General features: G+C 34.2%; 3 protein-coding genes across 3 annotated transcripts; 1 reads left to right on the top strand and 2 right to left on the bottom strand.

Moving 5' to 3' along the window:
* Positions 1-220: 220 nt before the first annotated feature.
* Positions 221-2,778, bottom strand: LOC136217104 (uncharacterized). The gene is made up of 5 exons (XM_066003688.1): positions 2,530-2,778; positions 2,368-2,432; positions 1,802-1,992; positions 618-747; positions 221-540 (listed from the first exon to the last, which is right to left on the bottom strand). The coding sequence occupies exons 1-5, from the start codon at positions 2,681-2,683 to the stop codon at positions 400-402; spliced, it is 681 nt and encodes a 226-aa protein (XP_065859760.1). The 5' UTR covers positions 2,684-2,778; the 3' UTR covers positions 221-399.
* Positions 2,779-6,971: 4,193 nt separating this feature from the next.
* LOC136216848 (tRNA-specific adenosine deaminase TAD1) lies at positions 6,972-10,863 on the top strand. Its single transcript, XM_066003399.1, has 10 exons — positions 6,972-7,232; positions 7,417-7,537; positions 7,791-7,954; positions 8,082-8,207; positions 8,637-8,771; positions 9,163-9,332; positions 9,418-9,494; positions 9,583-9,702; positions 9,842-9,929; positions 10,113-10,863. The coding sequence occupies exons 1-10, from the start codon at positions 7,082-7,084 to the stop codon at positions 10,221-10,223; spliced, it is 1,263 nt and encodes a 420-aa protein (XP_065859471.1). The 5' UTR covers positions 6,972-7,081; the 3' UTR covers positions 10,224-10,863.
* A 386-nt stretch (positions 10,864-11,249) lies between these two features.
* LOC136216849 (cytochrome P450 76T24-like) lies at positions 11,250-12,516 on the bottom strand. The gene is made up of 2 exons (XM_066003400.1): positions 12,020-12,516; positions 11,250-11,931 (listed from the first exon to the last, which is right to left on the bottom strand). The coding sequence occupies exons 1-2, from the start codon at positions 12,374-12,376 to the stop codon at positions 11,338-11,340; spliced, it is 951 nt and encodes a 316-aa protein (XP_065859472.1). The 5' UTR covers positions 12,377-12,516; the 3' UTR covers positions 11,250-11,337.
* Between the last annotated feature and the right edge of the window lie 10,658 nt (positions 12,517-23,174).

Below are 23,174 nucleotides of genomic sequence, written 5' to 3' on the forward strand. Positions count from 1 at the left end.
CATTTCCGTATCCTATCTTTTGTTAGAAATAACATTTCCGGTGTCCGTTTCCATTTCCGTTTCCTTGCAACATAGATTGATAAAGTATTGTTCAATATAGGAAAGACTTCCCACTTAATGAAACTGCAGTCTTATTTAACCCCTAATCCCTCTACATAACTCTCTTTTTTCTGGGAAAAAAATTGGAATCCCTCTAAATAACTTTCCATAATAGCATACCTTCAGTTATAAAAATAAGGATAAACTTGATATAAAAATCTATCAGACCTTTCCCTTCTACAACAAAATTGAAGCAAAAAGAGCTTCTGATTATCAGATATCAATTATCAAACCAAGGCACATCTAAACATGTTAGCCAAAGGTATTGAGTTATAAATATATGCATTAAATTCTGACCCATTACAAGGATGATGCTGCATCCAAATTGGGAAGCTGAAGCTGAAGCCCTGGTCTGGAAGTCCATCCTTTTCGTTTCCTGTAGGCATCAATTGCCTGTAACCGAACCCTTTCTTGGGAGGCATCTGGGACCTTCTTCAGTCCCTGCAGAATGCATAAACTTTATATTTTGAACTGTAGAATGTTAATGATGTGTGTCATGAATATGACAATGAATCTACCTTCGGAAGGGAAGTCAGTTTTGGCGGTGCTTGGACAACATCTCCAAATTGTATTTTCTCACATCCAGGAAAGTCCAAATTGTCTTCTGTTGTGGATTGTTTATGTTTCTTCTTCTTTGATTCCAAATACCTACATTAATTAAGATTGAGATGATCTAATTGTTCAAATATCATAACAACCTTGGACTGCAGAGGACACTAAAAATTATTTTCCAGGAAACTTGGGTGTGAAATTGATCAGCAATTCAAACATATTGGGTGTATATTATATTAGGCCATTTAATCAGAGTGGCTACTCCAATGGATAAAAAATGAAATGACATCTTACTAAAGAACCACAAACTTGCTCCAAAACTCTAGGCAACTTACTAGAGAACAATAAGATTCATCAGGATTAAGTTATTGCATGGCAACAAAATGCTAACATCATAAGAGACCTGTGCAAAACCAACATTACTTGTGGCGTGCTTGATTGGGAGGATTGGAAGGGAAGGGGAGGGAGGGGAATTCATCACCTTCCAGGCATGTATATAGAAATTTTGAATGTCTAGACACATGCCTAGAAGTTGATGAATTCCCCCTCCCTCCCCTGCCCCTGTAATCCTCCCAATCAACCACACCCTAAAACTCTATATATCAATCTAAAGCTTAATAGACATGTGAAGTTGCATTTGGATGAATTTATAGTTTAACCTTTAATTTGGACTACTAAATGCCAGGGGAAATTAACAGTGATGAAAAGAATAACCAAGCATCCAAACAAGCCTGCAAACTACAACGGATCTGATTGAAGTATATTTGAGGGAGATTTTATGTAAACCAGTCCTGGATAGGAGATTACTAACGAACACTTGCATCATCACACTACTAACTGTATGGAGAACTTAGCTTCTCTCTCATGAGATTACCGAATTCTAGAGAAGCCCTTATTAGTTACACATGGGCATCTGAACGGTGGATGACACAAAACTGTCAATGTTGATCTTATGTCTTTCAAGGTAAAAGAATGCATTCACTGAACAAAAGTAAGGAAAAAAAGAAGGGCCAATGGGGAGAGCACCAAATATTCAACAAGACGGAAAACAAAAAGCAAGCAATTTTCAGTGAAGAAACTATCAAAACCTAAACGTATGTTGGATGCTATCTATTAGATAAGAAAGTGATGTATGAAATCAAATGCTTACTTTTTCCTGCGCTCCCGCTTTTTCTGACTGGTCTTAGTGTTCACTAAAGTTTCGAACCGAAGGTCATTTGCTTGGTTTCTCTTACGTTTTTTCTTTTTCTTTTCATCTGCACTATCACTCCCACCTTCATCCATTTTTTCAGGGATCATAAGACCTCTATCATCAGTAGTAGCTTCAGAGTTGACGGAATCCTACTGAGGCAACTTAATATATCATTCGTAAATTTGAAGCAAAAATATAAATTGAAAATGGGATTTAAATCTGACATATCGAGACAGCAAGTTAACATACAAAAAGATAAAAAAGAAAAGAAGATACTATTAGAATTGGAAAAGAAACAAACTAGTTAATCTAATCTGCACTCTTCATATTTCTATTCCTGGTTTTGCTTACTAGAACCAATTTCATGCAACGCAATCATGAAGAGCCAAAATTCAAAGCAATTAAAGGCTCAGTAATCAAAGTGACAAAATTCCATTCAATAAAAGCTTCAAGAGTAATTTATCAATTAAATAGTAAAGCCCAACTCAAGCCCTAATAGACAAAAAAAAAATGATAGATGTTACCTTTTCAGCATCACCGCGTCTCCGTTTCCTCTTCTCTTCACCGGACATGGAAGGTTTACTAGATCCTGAAAAATATAAAAGTAATATGTGTAAGTGACTTTGTCCAGATATACATGATCGTAACTAAAAAAGGAGGGAGAGACAGAGGGAGAGAGAGAGAACCATCATGAAGAGGAGAAGTGAAGGACATAATCTGGCGAAGTTTGCAGGGAAGAGCATCGACATTTGAGGGATTAGGTGGGGGAGGGAGACGAGAGTAGCCTCCATGCGCCGCTTTGAAGTTCTTCTCTCTTCTTCTTTTGCCTTTCCCTCCCATATCTGTGTTTCGGTTTTAGGCTTCCTTTCTGTTTTCTTCTACTCAGCGCCGTATGCAAAGGTGCGAAGCAATTTCAGTAGGTCTTTTCCTACAGTAGCGAATGTAAGATTGGTACATTGTCTCTTTTAATTTTATTTTATTTTTTCTAAATCAAACTTTTTTAAATTTGTATACGTGTTATCATGGTTCGGAACTAATTTTTATTTATCAATATTATAGTTGGACTATAAAAATAATCCGAATCTTAATTTGCCGTAAATAGATAACTGAAAACCATCTATAATAGAGGTGGTTACAGCAGCCAAGCCCTTCAAGTCTTCTCTTGTTGCCACCCAAACGCGGCGTGTAATTTAATAGTTAAAAACTGACTCCCTCTAGCACGATACGTGCTTTAGAAAAATACAGTGATTTTCACATAGCCAGTTTGATAGGCTTATTAGATTTAAACTTCATAATAATTTTAATTTTAATAAGTATTTAATGTGATTTCATTTTTGGTAGTGAAATCACTTAGAAAAATATAACTATAATAGTTAAAATATAGATTCTATGTTACAGCGGGCAAGCCCTTCAAATCTCATCTTGTCTCCGCCCAAATGCGGTGTGTAATTTAATAGTTAAAAACTGACTCTCTCTAGCACGATACGTGCTTTAGAAAAATACGGTGATTTTCACATAGCCAGTTTGATAGACTTATTAGATTTAAACTTCAGAATAATTTTAATTTTAATAAGTATTTAATGTGATTTCATTTTTGGTAGTGAAATCACTTAGAAAAATATAACTATAATAGTTAAAATATAGATTCTATTATTGTCAAAAAAAAAATATAGATTCTATTTATAGTTTTTAATAAATAATGGAGAGGTTTCTTTTGTCTCTGCGCTGAAAACGGTCTCTGAAAATACTCTGATGGTCAAGTTAGTAAATCAGGTAAGCAGAGAGAAAATAAGGTATATATTAGAGCGAGAGAAAATTATGAGATTTTGCTATTTAGAGGCGAGGATTGTTAATCCACAAACCACAAGACTATAAACTCATGTTGTTCCACTAAAATCTAAAAACAGAAAAGTACCTAAATCTATAGCACATCATATTGAAAGGAATCAGAAATGCTTTAGTGTGATTGGTCTTTTAGGGCTACAAGCAACCAACACATCTACACTTAATAGGAGTTGCATATTTAGAATGCTAATACCCTAGAAAGCATAACTATCTATTTACAATAAAAAACCTAATTGTTGCAATTACTATTCTACCTATCGTAGAATTAGTAAATTATAATTGAGTATCTACATATAAATACGTCCATACTAATTATATATGTTTTAGGCCCATAAACTAATATATGATAACCCATAATTTATTATGTTATCCATGTAAAACCAATATTGTAGATTTTAATCCAACAATAATATTAATATTATAGTTATTAGTAGGGCTGGGCACAGTTCGGTCCAAGTCGGGGATTCATGAATCTCCAGTATTGGATTGAAATCCGGAGATTAATAAAAGGAAATCTCCAGGATTGGATTGAAAGAATAAATCTCCAGAATTGAATTGCCCCAAAATTTCGGTCCAGTCCAGTTCGGGGATTCGGAGATTCGGTTCCGGTCCAATCCAATATAATTTTTCGGTGATTCGGATAAATATCTAATTGTTTAAGTCCTAAAAAATAAATTAAAAATTTAATTTACAAAATTTTATTATCTTACATAACTTGAAATAAATGATATTTTTTTAGGAAGTAAACAACATTCATTAAAAGTTACAATAGACAACAAAGCTAAAAAAAACCCACAAAATCAAAGTATTAAAAGTTACGGTAGACAACAAGGCTAAAAAAACCCACAAATCAAAGTTACAAAATAACAAATCCATAAAAACAAACAACATTTAATTCAAAAAAGACAACACTTTATTAGCAAAATCTCTCTAATCAGCATCCCAAGTTGTAATTGAATCTTCTTAACACAACAAATTCCTTGTTTTCCAAAGCAAATGCAGTAAAAGCCAAACATCAACCTAAACATATAAAATTTACCATATTAGTGAATCAACAAATGTTAAATTAATTAGCTTTCACTTCAATAAAATTAATCAACACACTAACAAAAAGTAAAAGGAAAAAAAATATACTTACCAAAGTGCATTTGATTCGGTTAAAAAAACCTTAGATATCCAATTGAAATATGGATAAAAGAGATGATGTAATTTCAGGTTCATAACTAATTTCTATAAATTAAATAACATTTATATAGTTAGTATTCATAAACATTTAATTAAAATAAAACTATGAAATATAATTGGTAAGTAAATATTACATTCTTCAATAGCATCAAGATCTTCAACTTCTTCTTCATGCTTGAAAGCTTGAGTTGAAGTTTTCAACCAATCTTGACAACAAATCAAAACCGCAGCTGTAGCAGGAGTTAAAGAACTCCTAAATTGATCCAAAGTTCTACCACTTGTGTTAAACGTAGATTCAGAAGCCACAGTTGAGCATTGAATTGCAAAAACATTTTTTACAACTTTGGATAAAGTAGGATATCGCATAGCATTAACCTTCCACCACAATAGAAGGTCAAACTCAATTACATATTTTTCAGGTGCCTCATTGACATATCTTTCCCATTCTCCCTCAATTGACATATCCTTATCAATATTAAAAAAATAATCATCAATCTCATCATCCACTTCATCCAAACTAGAAGAATGTGCTCCAAGATTCACATTTTCTTGCACATTTTGCACTATATACTCATCTAACAATGCACTATATATATTAAATTATAAATTTATATTATTGTAATTAGTTTATCAAACCTTACAAAATATATAACTATATATTATATAATATTTCTCTTTATATAAAGTTAATGTATGAAATATAAATTTATTATTGCTAAACTTTCGGTTATTTCAGTTCGGTCCAATTCAATTCAATTCAATCCGGTTATCAGTCCGGTCTTGGATAAATTTCGGTCCAGTTCGGTCCAGTTCTTTGACAAAAAGTCAACAGTCCAATCCAGTTCGGTTCTCCAAAAAAGTCAACGGTCCGGTCCAAGTCCGGAGTTTTTTCCTCGGATATTCGGTCCGGTCCAGTATCTCCAGGATCCGCGCCCAACCCTAGTTATTAGTGCTTGCGAATGTGGCTAGGTAAAAATCCTGGCTCAAAACAACCAATTAATATTTCTTTCTTTTGTCAAAAAGTTGTAAGCCGGCTAAAAAGGTAAGATAGCCAATTGATTTTCCAAGCACTTTAACTATGAGAGTTCGTTTCCATGTTTGTTAGAGAAGTCGTTTCTCCTCTGATGAGAAACTAATATTGGGCACTTTTCATCATCTTCCTCTTCATCTTTACTGTTCGAATATGGTTCGTATGGAAATGGGGTGTTGGTATTATATGAGTCGTCTGTACTTTTATTGTTCTCCATATTCACGTATGATTAGTCTGAGTTTCCCAACAATGTACGATATTATGTTCTTTCTAAATAAAGACCCTTATGATTCTGTTTCACTTATAGATAGTATAGAGGTTATTCCTTTCATTTTTTTTATTGATGCATTGATGCGTGCCACGTGATCTTTTTTGCTAGCCATAGATTTCTGATCCTAAAGAAATCTTTATCTAATGATCAATATTTTTGTTTCTAATTAGGTTGTTATTTTTGAATCAAGGTTGTTGTTTTTTTTATAATTAGATAAAAGGAAATGAACGGTTTAATACTAAATATAAAAATATTAGTTGATGATATTTTTTTTCAAATAAATAATTTTTAATTTAGTTAATTAAAAAATTATAATTCTTAAACAAACTTAATAAAAACAAGTGTTGAATTTATTCAATTAAGTAGTTGAAATCAAACACGTGACTTTTGGAAAAAAAACACACATACGTTGACTAATGAATTATTTATCCAAAAAATAAAATTGAGCTTATATACTTCATTCGTTCCATTATATAAATCGTTTTAGAAAGTGATTTTTTTTTTATAAAATATAAATCGTTTTGGTTTTATAAGAATTTTTAATTTAGTATTTTGGTGCAAACATTAAATTTTTTATTTTGATTTATGTGTTTTTTAACATTCCAATACTTATATTCCAATCATTATATGCAAGAGAGAATTTTTTTTTTTCAATTAACTAATGTAAAATTTATTAATTACGGTATGTTTTATATTAATTATATTTTTTAATTTATATGAAAATTTATAGAATCACTTGTATTATGCAATCAGAGGTAGTACTAATTTTGGGACAAAATTAACCTTATAGCACCTGTTGGGGGGTGATAGAGCTAGCGACGTCGTTTATTTCCCCGCTAAAAATTGACAGGAAGAAAAAGAACAAAGAAGTACAAGGTGCACGGCGGTCGTTGAATTGAAGATAGGTATGGAATCAAGCTGTTCGTCGGAGCAGCGATGGGGACAGAAGGTATCAGAGAAGGTAATTTCTGTGTACAATTCTCTTCCTAAGAAAGGAAAGCCTCAGGGACGCGAAGTCACCGTCTTGGCTTCATTTCTCGTTTCCTCTCCTTATCAAGGTAATTCTCACTGCACTCAACTCATGTTACTGTTTGCTCTAAGTTCTTTCTTCTGAGTTGCTTTTTCTTTTCGAGATTTTGAATTTCCGTGAAGGAAAACTTGAATTGAAAAATGGCTCTCTTTTGTTGTTTGCTTTACGATTCTGTGAGATGTAATTTGGATTGTTTTACCGTCCATTTTCAGATTTAGAAGTTTTATCGGTAGGCACAGGGACTAAATGCCTTGGGCGCTCGCAGTTGAGTTCGCGAGGTGACATTGTTAATGATTCTCACGCTGAAATTATTGCGCGAAGAGCTTTATTAAGGTAATAGTACTTAGTACTGCTGCCGTTTGACTGTTTTTTTTTTTTTTTCCGCTGATCCATCTCTATCTTATACTCATTTTACTGGTAGGCTTATGCCATTGCTTAATCTTGCTTCATTTTTGGACTTTGATGGAGTTTGACAAGGCATTGTGAATATCTATGAATTGAAGTGCTTATATGGCCTTGTGATATTTGATATTAAACTATTGCCTATGTAAGTCTCTGCTTATGCATGTTTTTGAAATTAAACTAGGTTATTCTACAAAGAGATTCGAAGTTGCATTAATAATGGAAGCAAACAGTTGCAAGAGGACACTGGACTCTGCCTTTTCGAATTGGAAGAAGATGGCTGTGGTCAAAGTAAATTTAAGCTAAGAGCGGGTTGGCAATTGCATCTGTACATATCGCAGTTGCCATGTAATTGTTGAAGATTTTGATCCATTTATATAATGAAATGATTATTCTTTGATTTCTGCAAGAGTTAGAATTTTAGTTTACATGAAATAAGTAATGACTCCGACTTTATTCTAATTGGTTTCTATAGGTGGGATGGCTTCTGCCGGTTCGCCAATATTACCTACAAGAAACACCTTTCCAACAGAAAGGAATTCTGTGCTGCCTCTGGATGGTTTCATGGATGAGCTTGTGGAAAATTCAAAAGAGAACAATGGTACAAAAAGATCTTAAATGTATTTCACCTTCTTTTTCCCATCTTTCATCCTCCTAAATAATGTTCTTTCTTCTATTACATATGGTTAATTCACTATTTGATGGGCTTGTCCATGGATTCATCACTCCCAACCTAGACCTAAATTTCTAAATTAGTTAGCCATCTTATTTTGACACCAGAGTTGACCATTTCCTTCTTAAATAACATTTTTACAGCTTTGTTGAATTCTAAACTTAAACAGAAGCTCTTTGTTCACCATTTTCTCTTCAGGATCTCCCTGTATCTCTTTCTTTATTATTCCACTCTTTTTCTCCCTTGTCAGCTTTCCCATGTCTTTTTTCAACTTTTCCTTCTATTCTTAATAATTATTTTGAAAAAAAAAGCACATTCACTATTGGTCTTGACAACAAGAATCCTTTCCATTTTCAGTATTGGGGGATATATTTTCAGTTAATGGTTCACAACTTAATGGCATGGTTCAGAGGAAACCTGGTCGTGGTGATACAACATTGTCGGCTTCTTGCTCTGACAAGATCACTCGTTGGAATGTTGTTGGACTTCAAGGTTTGTTATATGCTATAATTATTAGCTAAAATATATTCTCTTTTGTTACATGAAAACAAATTATGCTGAGTAGTGAACCTAATGAACTTAGTTTTTTACTGCATATAAATCATCCTTGCACATTTCTTTTGTTAACTTAACATGTCCTCATTTTAAAATAGCTTAATTGTGCTGCTGAACTGGAAAAGGTCCTGGCTATTTTGAATTTGATGTTAATCCATCATCTTGTGCAGTCTGTTTCTATCTTTTACTTATGCTAAGCTTGCATTTTAGACATGCAAATGTGAGATGAGATCATATTTTACCATAAGAGCATTTTCACTGTTTTCCTAACTTTCCTGAATCTTCTATGTAAAGTTAGAGAATTTACTATTTATCCTTATTATTTCAGGAGCACTTCTTTCATACTTTCTTCAACCTATTTATCTTTCATCAATTACCGTTGGACAAGCCCCTAATAGTTTTGAACACTTTACTTTGGAGAACCACTTGCGAAGATCTTTGTATGATCGAATCTCACCGTTGTCAAATGAGTTGATTGTGCCGTTTCAAGTAAACAAGGTATGTAATATACATGGAACCTCAATATATTACCAAAAGTGAGATGGGCTTTGTTTTATTTTAATATTTGCTGTGTGACTTGCAGCCACACTTTTGTGCAGCTCCTGTGCCACCCAAGGAATTTCAGCATGCTGACACTGCTTTAGCCACTTTAACATGCGGGTAAATGAATCTCCTAATCAAGCTTCATAAATATATCAGTACTACTTTTTTTTTTTAATCCAATGTTTCTCTATGTTTTTGTTAATAGGTATTCCATATGTTGGAATAAGTCTGGCTTCCATGAAGTTGTTCTTGGAACAACAGGGAGAAAACAAGGCTCCTCTGCTAAAGGAGCTCCTTCGCCATCTACAGAGTCATCTCTTTGCAAGTAAGTCGAGCAATATGTTCAAGAAATTTCAGCCATGTCTTGTGAAATTAATGTTTTTAAGATCAGTTAAATAATCTATTTTCCCTCTTCCTCTGAGGATCATGAGACAATCCATGCTTAATCTGTCCTTTGGTTTCAGAAAGCGCTTAGTGGAGTTGTTTGTGACACTGAGATCAGAATTGCTACAGGAAGATCCAACTGAGGAGATTTCTTATCAAGAACTCAAGGTTATATGTTATATATTGTTACTTAAACAATGTTGATGATTCTTTAATGGTTCATATGGGAAGATCAATTCAAGACTAGGAAACCATCTACTTGAAATATTCGCTGTCCTGTGACTGTACTAATTGTATAAGTTCACTTGAGATTGTTTCCTTATTAATACAATTTGGTAAATTCCTCTGCAGAATAATGCTGAGGCGTACATTTCAACTTCAAAAACCTTTAAAGGTGGACCACCTTTTAACAATTGGCCACTGAAACCATTGGACTTGGAGGCCTTCTCCATTTTGAGGTAGAGAGGTATGTGATATTCAACTTTGGCTCCTTCCGATACAACTTTGCCATGTAGACTGCTTAACCATTAGACTCTAGTGAATTAATTATATTGTAATTACTTGTAGAAATTCATATTATATAGATATTCAAACATTATTTTAACTGCATTTTTGGTCAAAGTAAAACTTAACTGTCATGAAACTAATTGAACTATAAGCTTAAGTTGATAGTTAAAGGGCCAATTCATATTAATATCTGACATCCCCCATGCGAATGCCCACTCGGCTTGAAACGTGCACAACACAACACAGGCCCATCTTACCATGTCCTGAAATTAAATCAACAAATGGGGTTGCTAGGATTGGATCACTTGGTCAAAGAGGCTCTGATAACATGTCATGGAATGGAACCAATTGAACTAAAAGCTTTAAACTAATAGTTAAAGGGCCAATTCATATATATATCTGACATTAACCATAGTTTTTAAAGGCGAAAGGCGATAAGGGAAAAATTGAATTTCTAACTTTGCAAAAGAAAGAAATTGTTCCAAATCCCAAACATCCCATTGGAACACAAACGATTTTCCATTTCCAGAAACCACAAATTTTGTTTAAAAGAAACACAAAAGTTTCAGGCTGAGGCAGTGGCAATGAGAAGCAGCATAATGGAGATTGCTGATTATCAGATTAAAATTAAATAAGTCAAAAGTGGAAAGCATAACAACAACAATACAGGTACATCAAGAGATGAGTCAAGAAAATCCCCAAAAAATTGGGCAGCATAACATTACAGTCCCAGAAAAATTGGAGGTGAAAAGAAGAATAGAAGAGGAAAGCAAGATCTAGAATAATTTCTTATTTACTTATTTATTTATTTTAACCAGAAGTACCTTACCTGCGAGAGGCGATGGCTCTCGCCTGAAGGGGTGAGGCGGTGGCCTCTTGCATGCCTGTCGCCTTTCAGCGCAAGAGGCGCTAGAAGGAACGCCTGTGTGACCTCTCGACATTAAACTCTCTCTGATGGGAGAGTTTAATAGTGAAGGGTTATTGAACTTTCATTAACCGCCTATTGGAGATGCTCTAAGGCCTTCCCAAATTAAGCCAACTTTAATTGAAATGCAAGGCGACATTAGTCTCAAAGACAAGGAATAGCTAGCAGAGGCTGAGCCTTGGACAGTGTCAGGCCAAAACTTTCAGTCATGTCCAATTCATTTGGTTGAATGCCATGTGCTAACTTCCAATCAAATGAGTGGACTAGAGAAGCCAGCATTAGATGCAACATTCTCTGTGCTAATGGCAAACCTGGGCAAGTCCTTCTCCCAGCTCCAAATGGAATTAGCTCAAAATCTCTTCCCTTCAGGTCTATTTTGCTCGCCAAAAACCTTTCTGGCTCGAACCTTTCTGGGTTCTCCCATATGCTTTCATCTCTCCCGATAGCCCATACATTGACAAGTATCTGCGCATCTTTTGGTATCTTGAATCCACCAATCTCTACATTGGATTCAGCTTTACGGGGCACCAAGAATGGGCCTGGCGGATGCAATCTAAAGGTTTCTTTAATTGTTGCTTGTAGATAAGGCAATCTGTGAATATCAGATTCTTGAATTTCTCCTTCAACTTCTTTGAGCTCCTTCTTTAATTCTGAAAGCTTCTTGGGGTTATGAAGTAACTCTGCCATTCCCCATTCTAGTGTTTTCGCAGTTGTGTCGATGCCACCAACGAAAAGATCCTACAAATAAATTCATAACAGGCTGTTAATTTTGTGTTTAATCTTGTGGACTGGACACCATTAGAGAGAAATCGAAATTAACACTCACCAAGAGCATATGCTTTATGTCCACAAGGCTCAATTCAGAATGATTTTCCAGTTGGATAATATTGAGAAGGGAATCAAGTAGATCCTGCCTATCCTTAACTGTTGTCGATGAAGACTTTTGCTGCAATCTCTTTGTGATAATTCCGTCGAATGTATCCAACAATTTCTCGAAAAAGAGCTTTGTTCGTCGGCGAATTCCTTGTGGATCCATTATCTGAAGTAGGGGAAAATAGTCTGCAAGGTTTGGCTTTCCTAATACTTCCATTATACCTACTACTGCCTCATAAAACTGTAGAGATATATTAGAATTATAGCTAGCTAAATCAATTGAGAACAAGGTGTTTGATATTAGGTTCATGACAGTAGTGAAGGCAGCTTGACCAATATCAACAGCTTGACCAGTCTTGCAATTTTCTCCGACAAACACTAACAGCTCCTGCACTTTTTTTTGACGAAGATATTGGCTTGCTTCTAACTTCCGTGAGGTGAACAATTCTGTTGCTATAACTTTTCTGAGATTCCTCCATTGATTTAAAGCCGGAAGCCATAAGACTGAGAACTTGTGGTGGTCACACGCACGAGCAGCATCTGCGACAGTTCGGCTAGATAAGGCTTGGTCATGTTTCTGTAATGCTTCTTTGGCAAATTCAGGGGAGGATATGGCTATGGCTGTTATGCTTCCTAACTTGAGTGTCATTAAAGGTCCAAATTGTTTGGAGAGATTAGTGAGTGAGTGGTGTGGATTAGTGCCCATCTCTAATATGTTTCCGATGATCGGAAAAGCGGTTGGTCCTGGCGGAAGGGAAAGGGATTTCCTGTTAAGGATTTTGGATTTGAAGACATGGATGAATATTGTAGATGTCAAGAAAAGCACTAACAGCAAACTCAGATAATCCATTTAGTTCCTTTCTCTAGCTTCCCTTAGTTTTCCTTCTCCACTGTCTCTGCTTAAATAATTATTTTATAAACTAATAAAAATTTAGATGCTATTCACATGCTAATTTGATCTATAAGATTATGATTCTTCATATTAAATATGCACGAAAAGGATGCTGTACACATATTTACATGAAGGCCAAATAATATATAGGTCCAATATTTTTATTTTAAGAAATACATTATAGTTCTGACTTATTAAAAATTAACTACTTAGTCATAATTCTGTTAGTCAAAAGTAAAATTTTATGAAACGAGGAGTTTTTTCATCTATCACGAGTTATTTTTAATACTTAATGATGCTTGTTTAACAGATCATATATGATTTACTAATATGGAAAGAAAATATCAATTCTTATATGGGAAATAATTATTTATTTATTATAGAAAACATTAAGTTAGCTGAGCTGCAATTGCAAACTCAATTATTGGTTTGTTATAGTACACCTTCTGCAGAGAACAAAATTAAGAATCAGTGGTTGGAATTCAATAAAATTAATGTCTGCTCGAATTATTATATATTAATTTGTTGAAAACATAGCTGTTCCTGATCTGCAATTTCAGACTCAATTATTGGTCTATTTTAGTACCCCTTCTGCACTGGACAAAATTAAGAATCACTGCTTGATATGCAAATCTGATTTCCATAATGTCTGATCTTCTCGAATCATTTATTATTTATTATAGAAAACAAAACATTAAGGTAGCTGTTCTTGTTGAGCTTCAATTTCAAACTCAATTATTGGTTTGTTGAACAAAATTAAGAATGACCGGTTGATGAATTTATTCAAATTTGATTATTGCGAAATTGGCTAATGTAAGCAGTCAGTGGCTTTTGTGTTTTGTGGTTTGATTTCCCTTCTTGCCTGCACTATCGCAAGGACAATTCTAGAGAGGGAGAAAAATATAAATAGGGTTAATTTAAAAAAATATATATATGTGGTTTCGTCCAGGCTGGCCTTGGGCTTAGGCCGGGAGTGTGCGGGCCTAGGGCCTAAGCTGTGGGGGCCAAAAGAATTTTTTAGATCTATGAATTATGAATATATGCATATATTAATACTATTTGAGTTTTGAAGGGCGCAAATAATTAACATTTTAGATTTTAAAAGTGCCAAATTGATTTTTTGAATATAGGTTAATTTAAAAAAATTGTGAAACATCTTTTTAATTGTAGGGGGTGTTTGGTTAGCATATTTAGGGAGGGAATGGGAATCACAATAATTAATTACATTCACCCCACTATGGGAATGGAAGTTTGGATTTACAAATTTTGATATAGAAATGGAATTACATTCATCCCACTATGGGAATCAACCATTCCCTCTTCCTTCCCCTTTAATCAAATATGATCCTCATTCCTTTATAAATTTAATTAACAAAAAAAAAAAAGAAAGAAAAAGGAAGAAAGAGGCCACGTTCAAAAAATAAATATGTAACTACCCCACTATGTGATCTAGCGTATACTATATATAGGATATTCAATTTTTTTTAAAGGAATATAGGATATTCATTTATATATATAATATATTTTTTTAGAATTAGGCTCTCAGGAGCCCCGAATAAATACCTGCTCTAGGGTGTGTGCCTGTGATCAGTTGTCTTCCTTCTGATGGACTTCTTTGTTTGGAATGTTAGAGGTGCGGCTAGCAAGGCAACCCGCATCCATGTTAATGATCTTATTAAGCAATTTAACCCTTCTTGTATTGCTCTTCTTGAAACCAAGGTTAGTGGTTCTAAAGCAGATGAGGTGGTTAAAAAGTTTAAAAATTGGAAGTGTGTCAGGTCGGAGGCGACTGGTCGAGCAGGGGGGATCTGGCTTTTTTGGAAGCCAGGTCGTGTAAGTATTGATATTATTACTATTGATAACCAATTCATTCATAGCAAGGTGTGTTATCCTGGCAACAAACCTTTCTTTGTGTCCTTTGTCTATGCCGATCCGATCCTGACTAACCGGAAGAGGTTTTGGGAGATCCTGTTCTCTATCAGTACGAATATGATGGATCCTTGGTTGGTCGCTGGTGACTTTAATGATATTGCCCGGATGAGTGATCAGAAGGGGGGGGGGCAATCATTATATCAACCGGTGCCTTAACCATAAGCAGAATATGGATCTTTGCGGGCTATCGGACCTTGGTGCGGCTGGCCACAAGTTCACCTGGAAAAGGAACAACGTGTTTGTTCGGTTGGATAAAGTGTATGCGAATGTAGCGGCGATCTATAGATTTCCTGAGGTAAACGTGCTGAACCTCCCTTTTCGCCACTCGGACCATAGTCCTATCCTCGTTAAGCTGGTTAAAGGTCATCGGCCCAAAGGGAATAGACCGTTTAGGTACCTTGTTGCTTGGGACACCCATCCTGAGTTCAGGAACTTTGTTAAGGATAATTGGCAACCCCATTCTAATGTTCTCCTTGCTGCTGAGGAGTTTAGAAGAAATGTGGTGGGATGGAATAAAAACATCTTTGGCCATATTATCCGAAGGAAAAATAAACTCTTAAGGAGGATGGAAGGCATTCAACGCTGTTTGGAGATCCGTTTTGACCACAGTATGAATTGTCATCTTAGATCTCTCCAGAACGAGCTGGAAGCGGTCCTTAGACAGGAAGAGCTCCTTTGGTTCCAGAAATCTAGGAAGACTTGGATTAAAGATGGTGACCGGAACACCAGATTCTTCCACCTTTCTACTATTATTAGAAGGCAAAGGAACCAGATCGATGCTATTAAAGATTCTAATGGTGACTGGATTTATGAGGAAGAAGATATTCGTCGCCTTGCTCTTGAGTTCTATAAAAACCTCTTTAAAGAGGAAGTTGTGGATCTGGACAAAGCCCACTCTGGGGTCACCTTTCCTAGGCTGGAGGAGGAGGTAATTGTTGATGCCTTTCATCCTATCGACCGGAAAGAAATTGATCTTGCCTTCACCAGTATTGGAGCTACTAAAGCTCCAGGGATCGATGGTATCCCTGCTAGTTTCTACCATAAACACTGGGACTCGGTGAAGGAAGGTGTCTATAATTTTATCTTTGGAATCTTCCGCGGTTCCAACGAGATTAGCCTGGTGAATAAAACCCTCCTGGTTCTGATCCCTAAGGTTGAAAAGCCCTCCTCCTTTTTACAAATGAGGCCGATCAGCCTATGTAATGTTTTATACAAAGCTATCACTAAGATTGTGGCGAATAGGATCCGGCGGATCCTTCCTGAGATTATTAGCCAAAATCAAGGTAGCTTTGTTCTTGGTAGGCAAATGATGGACAATGTGGTAATTTCCCAAGAGATGGTCCATTCCATGAAAATGAGGAAGGGTAAGAAAGGGATCGTGGCTCTCAAGCTTGATCTGGAGAAAGCTTATGATCGTTTAAACGGGAGCTTTCTTTTGGATAGCTTAAGTAAAGCTGGTATTCCTGAGAACTGGAGGAGTTTGATTGAAGGTTGCATGTCTTCTCCTGTTTTCCAAGTTCTGATCAATGGAGATATGTCTGATGAGTTTTCTCCTTCTAGGGGTATCTGTCAAGGAGATCCTATGAGCCCTTTCCTTTTTGTGATAGCAATGGAAAGGCTGGCTCACCTAATTCAAGAAGCTATGAATAAGGGGAGTCTCCATCATGTGTCCATTAACAGATTTTGCCCTCCTATTTCCCACTTGTTCTTCGCTGACGATGTGATGATCTTTGTGGAAGGGAATGAGGAGCAAATTGGTGTGGTCATGAATATCCTGGAGTGCTTTTGCGTTGCTTCTGGCCAGAAGATCAATGTCCACAAGTCCCGGATGCTTTGCTCTAAGAACATGGATAGAAGCCTCTGTAATAAGCTTAGCGATCTTTCGGGTATCCCTCTTACCCAATCCTTGGGAAAGTATCTTGGGATCCCCCTTCATAGTGACAGAGTTTCCAAAGCCTCCTTTAAGGAGACTCTGGACAAAACTAATGGGTTGTGTGCTAGTTGGAAGGCCAATTCTCTTTCCTTGGCTGGCTGTCTAACCTTAATTCAGTCTGTCAACTGCGCAGCTCCCAATCATATCATGCAAGCATGTAAGTTGCCTGAGCCGGTTCTCAATGAGCTTGATAAAATCAACCGGCGTTTTCTTTGGGGTGAGTCTGGAGAGGGTAGGAAGATTCACCTAGTCCCTTGGAAGGAGGTTTGCCAGCCTAAAAGCAGGGGGGTCTTGGCATCAGACAAGCTAAAAATAACAATAAGGTCTTGTTGATGAAGCTCCTCTGGAGAATGTAGCAGAACCCTTCTTCTCTTTGGGTTCGATTGCTTTGTGGCAAGTATCGAAAGGACAAAATCTTTGGGGGCCCTAAAGAGAGGATTGGCAATTGTTCTTTCCTTTGGAAAGGGCTCAGTGCTGTGTTTGCTGAGTTCTGCACGGGGGTTGGCCTGGAGGTGGGTAATGGTAAGTCCATAAGCTTCTGGTATGACACCTGGATCGGAGATAAACCTCTTATAGAGGTTTGCTGCTCTCCCCCGCCTAGCAATTTCCGCAACTGGAGGATTGCCGATGTGGTGGACTCTGATGGGGACTGGATTTGGTCTATGTTTGATTCCTTCTTGAGCCTTGATTCTCTCCTCAGAATCAGGGGAGTGAAGATTAGTAACCTTGAGGAGGACAAGGATAGGCATTGCTGGGCCCTGACAAAAAATGGAGCTTACTCTTGCAAGTCTGCCTTTGAAGCTTTTACTCTTGACAGATCCGACCCTCTTTCGGACACTTGGAAATCCATTTGGGCTCTGAAAATCCCTTACCGAATGAGGAGCTTCTTGTGGCTTGGAGTCAATGACAGGTTGCTGACTAATTCGGATAGACATAGACGTCACTTGGCGGATTCAGGTGCTTGCAATAGATGCAGAGGCCAAGTTGAATCTTTGTGCCATGCCCTTAGGGACTGCCCTAAGAGTAAGGAGGTTTGGCAGAAAGTTCTTCCGCACCACATTCTCCTCTCCTTCTTTGCCTACCCTGAGAATGACTGGTTCTCTAATGAGGTTAAAGGTAGGTTAATGGCTAGCATGGAGCAGGGAGACATTTTATTTGCTATTATCTGCCACCACCTTTGGAAGTGGAGAAACGAGGAGATCTTTGGTGAGAAGACTGTTTTTATTCAGAACTTACCCGAGTTCTTCTCTAAAAAGCTCCTTACCATTACGGGGAGCTTCAAAGGGGACCCCCTTGCTAATTCTACCCAGAATAAAGAGGTTCAACTCGTTGGGTGGCGTAGACCGAAGGATTGGGTGGTTAAGTTGAACACGGATGGCTCCTGTCTCAACAATGGAAAGATCGCGGCTGGAGGCGTGCTCAGGGACGCGGGAGGTGCCTGGTTGTCTGGATTCACCCATAACCTGGGTTTGGGCTCATCCTTTTCAGTGGAACTTTGGGGTATTCTTTCTGGAGTCAAGCTTGCCAGAAATCTGGGTATTAAAAGGCTTGCTGTGGAGTCTGATAATATGGAGGCTATTAGTATGATCTCTAATAATCATGCTTTTTGTCTTAGTAGCCAGAACCTTATCAAAGCAATAAGAAGTCTTGGCTCCTCCTTTGAGTCCTTAGAGTTCAGCCACATCTACAGAGAACAAAATCGAATTGCGGATCGCTTGGCGGCGGCTGGGCACGAGGGGATGTTAGGTGTTTCCACCATTTCTGATCCTCCTATCTATCTTTCTTCTCTCCTTTTAGAGGACAGAGTTGTGGTTAGCTTTCCTAGGCTGATCCCAGGTTAGCTTTTGTCTCGGTGTTGGTTTGTTTTCTTTCCTGTTTCTACCAAAAAAATATATCTTTTTAGAATAATAATTTCTATATATGATTAAAAAAATAATAATTTCTATATACTATATATTATAGAAATTATTATTTTTCAGTTAGCTTATAGTTAAAGATTTTTATATTTTATTTATTTGTTAAAATTTAAGAAATTTTAATTTTGTCCAATTTTGATTTTGAGTTTGATTCCAATTCCGAAATTTGAACCAAACACTCTTAAAAATAATTGGATTCCGATTCCGAATTAAACCAAACAAAATAAATAAATAGTCACTGATTCCGTAACATTCAGATTCCGATTCCAATTCCGATTCCGAAGTTTGAACCAAACACCCCCTTAGATAAATAAAGGTATATTTGGCTAACGTAATAATACGTACCATACAATTATTAATAAAATAATTTTTTTTTGTTTATTATTTGTTGGTATATATTTTAAATTTTTACGTATAATTTTTTTTATATTAAAGGTACTCTTATTTCTTATTTCGCTAAGAGCCTATAAATTATCAGGATCGGCCCTGAGTTTCGTTAATTTGGATATATGTGCCTGTGTTTTTTTTTTTTGGGGTTAAAAACAAAGGAATTTTAGGTTGATATTGTCAATTTGACCGTTGATGATCTCAAAATAGAATTGAAAGGTCTGGATGGTATAAATTTAGATGTTCATTCGTGTTTTTGAATACTGATTTGCATAATTAGTTTTACTATGGATTTTATAAAGCCGTGAAAGTATTAAATCCAGACGAGGATTCTGTTTGGATTCATGATTATTAATCTAATGATGAAAACCTAGTTTTGTGGCCTTTTATTGGAAAATTTGTCATGGTGATTCTTGTGATGATGAAAAATTTAGCTTCGTGGTTTTTTATTGGAAAGTTTGTCATGGTGATTCCTCTAAGATGAAAAGTCGAGGATGAATTTTGTTCCACTTAAGGAGAATGATGCAGTAAAAAAATTAAGCAATTCGGTAAATCTTGCCAAGGTTTTAAAGTCTCATACTTATGCTATTTTGATTTTAAATGGGCCAAACGGTCAAAACCCATAGCTATTTTATGAGATCCACCATCTTTTCTCCAAATCCAATCGTTTAGGGCCTCAAAATCCTGAATTACTATTATTTTCGAATTAATTTGTATTTTCATTTTTTTTAATTAGGATTCTATTTTCCTAATCCTTTTATGATTTTAATTTAGTATTTGACCTATTTAAAGGCTTGTTATCATTGTAAGGAGGGAGACAAAATTAATGAAATTGTAATTTTTAAATTACCGAAGTTCTTGAGAATTTTGAAGGTTTTTAATAGGGTATTCGTGCGTTGAATCAAGTATTAGCTACGAGACGTGTTATTGTTATTCCTATATCCCTGTTATTCGTAGAATCAACGTGTTTATAGAAACCTAGCTTTCTGGTATTCAACTGAATTAACAGACTACTATCAAAACCAATTAATGTCGCTGCATCAAATTATAAGTAACTATAACTTTTTGTAATAATAATTTATGGTAATAATTTATATTTTAGTGACAGAATGGAGACTGATGTTTTTGAGAAATGATATTACATGTGTCTGGTGCATTACGTTATCTGTGTTGGATCAATAATTTAATGTCATGTCATATATGACATGTTTTAAGGTTTATAATTTAGGGTTAAAGTTTATTATTTAGGATCTAAAATATATACAGTAGAGTCTAAATTTTATCTAAATAATTAATTAAAAATATGTAGTTAATTAATATACAATACTCATATTTTATTGATTGAGATATAACGTGACATCAAGTTATTTGGTTTGATGCACCACATCAGCATATGGTAAAATCTCTAATGTCTTCAGGACGATGGGTAGTTTAGACAGAAATCATGAGAGAGAATAAGTAAAAGAGCAATATCAAAAGAATATTGTAAGACTATCGCCTACTCTAACATCATTTTTTTACTATATCTTCAAATGTATTGTACTTCTTCAATCATCTACCCTATTTATATCTCAAAAAAAAAATATTTTTTTTTAAGAAAAAATTTATTATTATTATTATATTAATTTTTTCACATATTTTTTAATAATATTTTTATTATTAATAAAAATATATCCATAAATTAATTTTTATCAAATACTAATTTACACGTTTAATGTTTGTTAATGTTGGGGATGTTTGGTTACCTACTTTTCACCTCATATTTACCTTTTCACTTTAAAAGGCAGAGTTTGAGGTGTTTGGTTAGGCACATCTTTTTTGCCTTTTACAGTTGAAAAGTAGCTTTTTACAAAAGCATGGAATCTCTGCTTTTTGGAAAAGTAGTCTTTTTCAAATACAAACAGCAAACAGGAGCCGGAACCAACAAACAACAACTAGCCAAATAGACCTTTAATCTAGTCATATGTATTTTATTATGATTAGATACAAATCTTTCATATAATTACAATTTAATATTTAAATAATAATAATATAATTGTTATTATAATTTTTAATAACAAATAATTTTTTTAAAAAAAATTAACATTTGTCTAAATATTAAAAATATGCACAAAGATTAAATAACATTAAACTTAAAAATAACATTTAAAATAAAAAATACATTAAAATAAAAACTAAATAACAATAACATATATTAATATCCACCTTGCGTCAAAAATGTTGCAAGACAAGATAATATTCCTGTATTAGTACATACTAGTCGAAAACCCGTGCGATGCACGGGGTATGAAACTTTTATATAATTTAGATAAATAAATAAATTGATATATTTACTTTTAAATAATTTTATATCATGCTATGAAAAAAAAATTATATTATGTATATTTGAAATTAATATATATATTTTTAATGATAATTCAAATTAAATTAATTTTAAAAATAATTGACTACTTTTTTTTATAGAATTTTAACTAAAGATGAATGATTTATTTATTTTTACAAAATTCAATGATTTGTAATTTTTTAGAAATTTTAATACATTTTCATATTCCAAATATTATGTGAAACAATAATAATAAAATAGCAGATTAATTAAGAAATATATTAGAATATAATAAAAAAACCAAAAATTGAATTAAACTATAATTAAAATTAAATATTATATTTACGATACAAAAGAATTACAATATAGGTTAAATAAAAATTGAATTATAATAGTTAAAAATTATATAAGCCAATGTTGCAAAAGCAATTATCTCAATATCCATAATTAATGTACATTTTTAGGATTTTGAGCATCAAAATTTATTTTTATTTACCTTGATTTTGAATTCGTATATAGCATAATCCACATTCTTCAAGCATAAACATCTTATCAAGCGTATTAGACACTTACAATCTCCTTGTCTAGAAAATTGGGAAAAAATAACTTCTTGATAATAATAATAATAATATAACATAATTTATATTGAAATAAACTTCATTGTAAGTATAATATTCCAATATCTCTTTAATATTTTATTTAATATGTCTCAAACTTCAATAAACAACTATCGTGTGAAACTTTATATCTATTTGTACAAAAATGCATAAAAATAAAAAATACAATCCATATCAATTAGCTAAAGTCAAACTAAAAAAAATGAGTGGATTTCAACATGTTCCGAATTAGAAAAAATAATCTAACTTCAATTAAAACTAAAAATTTGAGTTCATAAAAAGCCGAAAATCTAAATTTTAGTTAGAGTTAACAATCAAAACGATAACACCTAGGAACATATACTAAAAAAGAATGCAAATATACAAAATCTTTATTTTAGTCATTTTGAAAAATAAATAAATAAATAAAACATGGATAAGGTAGCGAGAGGTATGTAATCTGGATAACGACAGAAATGGAATTTCATCTCTGAAAGATGAAACTATAACAACAATTGTTTAATAAAAATAAAACAACAGCACAATTGAGAAAGCCAAAAATTGAGTTTATATAAAGCCGAAAATCTAAATTTTAGTTAAGAGTTAGCAATCGAAACGATAACATCTAGCAACATATATTAAAAAAGAATACAAATTTACAAAATCTTTATTTTAGTCATTTTGAAAAAAAAAGACAAATAAAAAAGAAAACATGGATAAGGTAGCGAGAGGTATGGAACTTGGGTAACGACAGAAATGAAATTTCATCTCTGAAAAATGAAACTATAACAACTATTGTTTAATAAAAAGAAAACAACAACACAATTGAGAACAAAAATAACTACAACATATGAAAAAAAACTGAAAAATTACCTTGAGAAACATAAGAATTTCTTGTAATTTTTGACACTTTTGTGTTTTCCGGTTTTAGTTGTTCATGCATCTTCTATTTCTGTCGAATTTCTTCAATTGAAGCTATCAGTTTGGAAAAAAAGACAAATAAAAAAGAAAACATGGATAAGATAGCGAGAGGTATAGAACCTGGGTAACAACAGAAATGAATCTGAAAGATGAAACTATAACAACTATTGTTTAATAAAAATAAAACAAGAACATAATTGAGAACAAA

Source organism: Euphorbia lathyris, chromosome 2 (genome assembly GCF_963576675.1).
Source record: "Euphorbia lathyris chromosome 2, ddEupLath1.1, whole genome shotgun sequence".
In the NCBI taxonomy this organism is placed as follows: domain Eukaryota; kingdom Viridiplantae; phylum Streptophyta; class Magnoliopsida; order Malpighiales; family Euphorbiaceae; genus Euphorbia; species Euphorbia lathyris.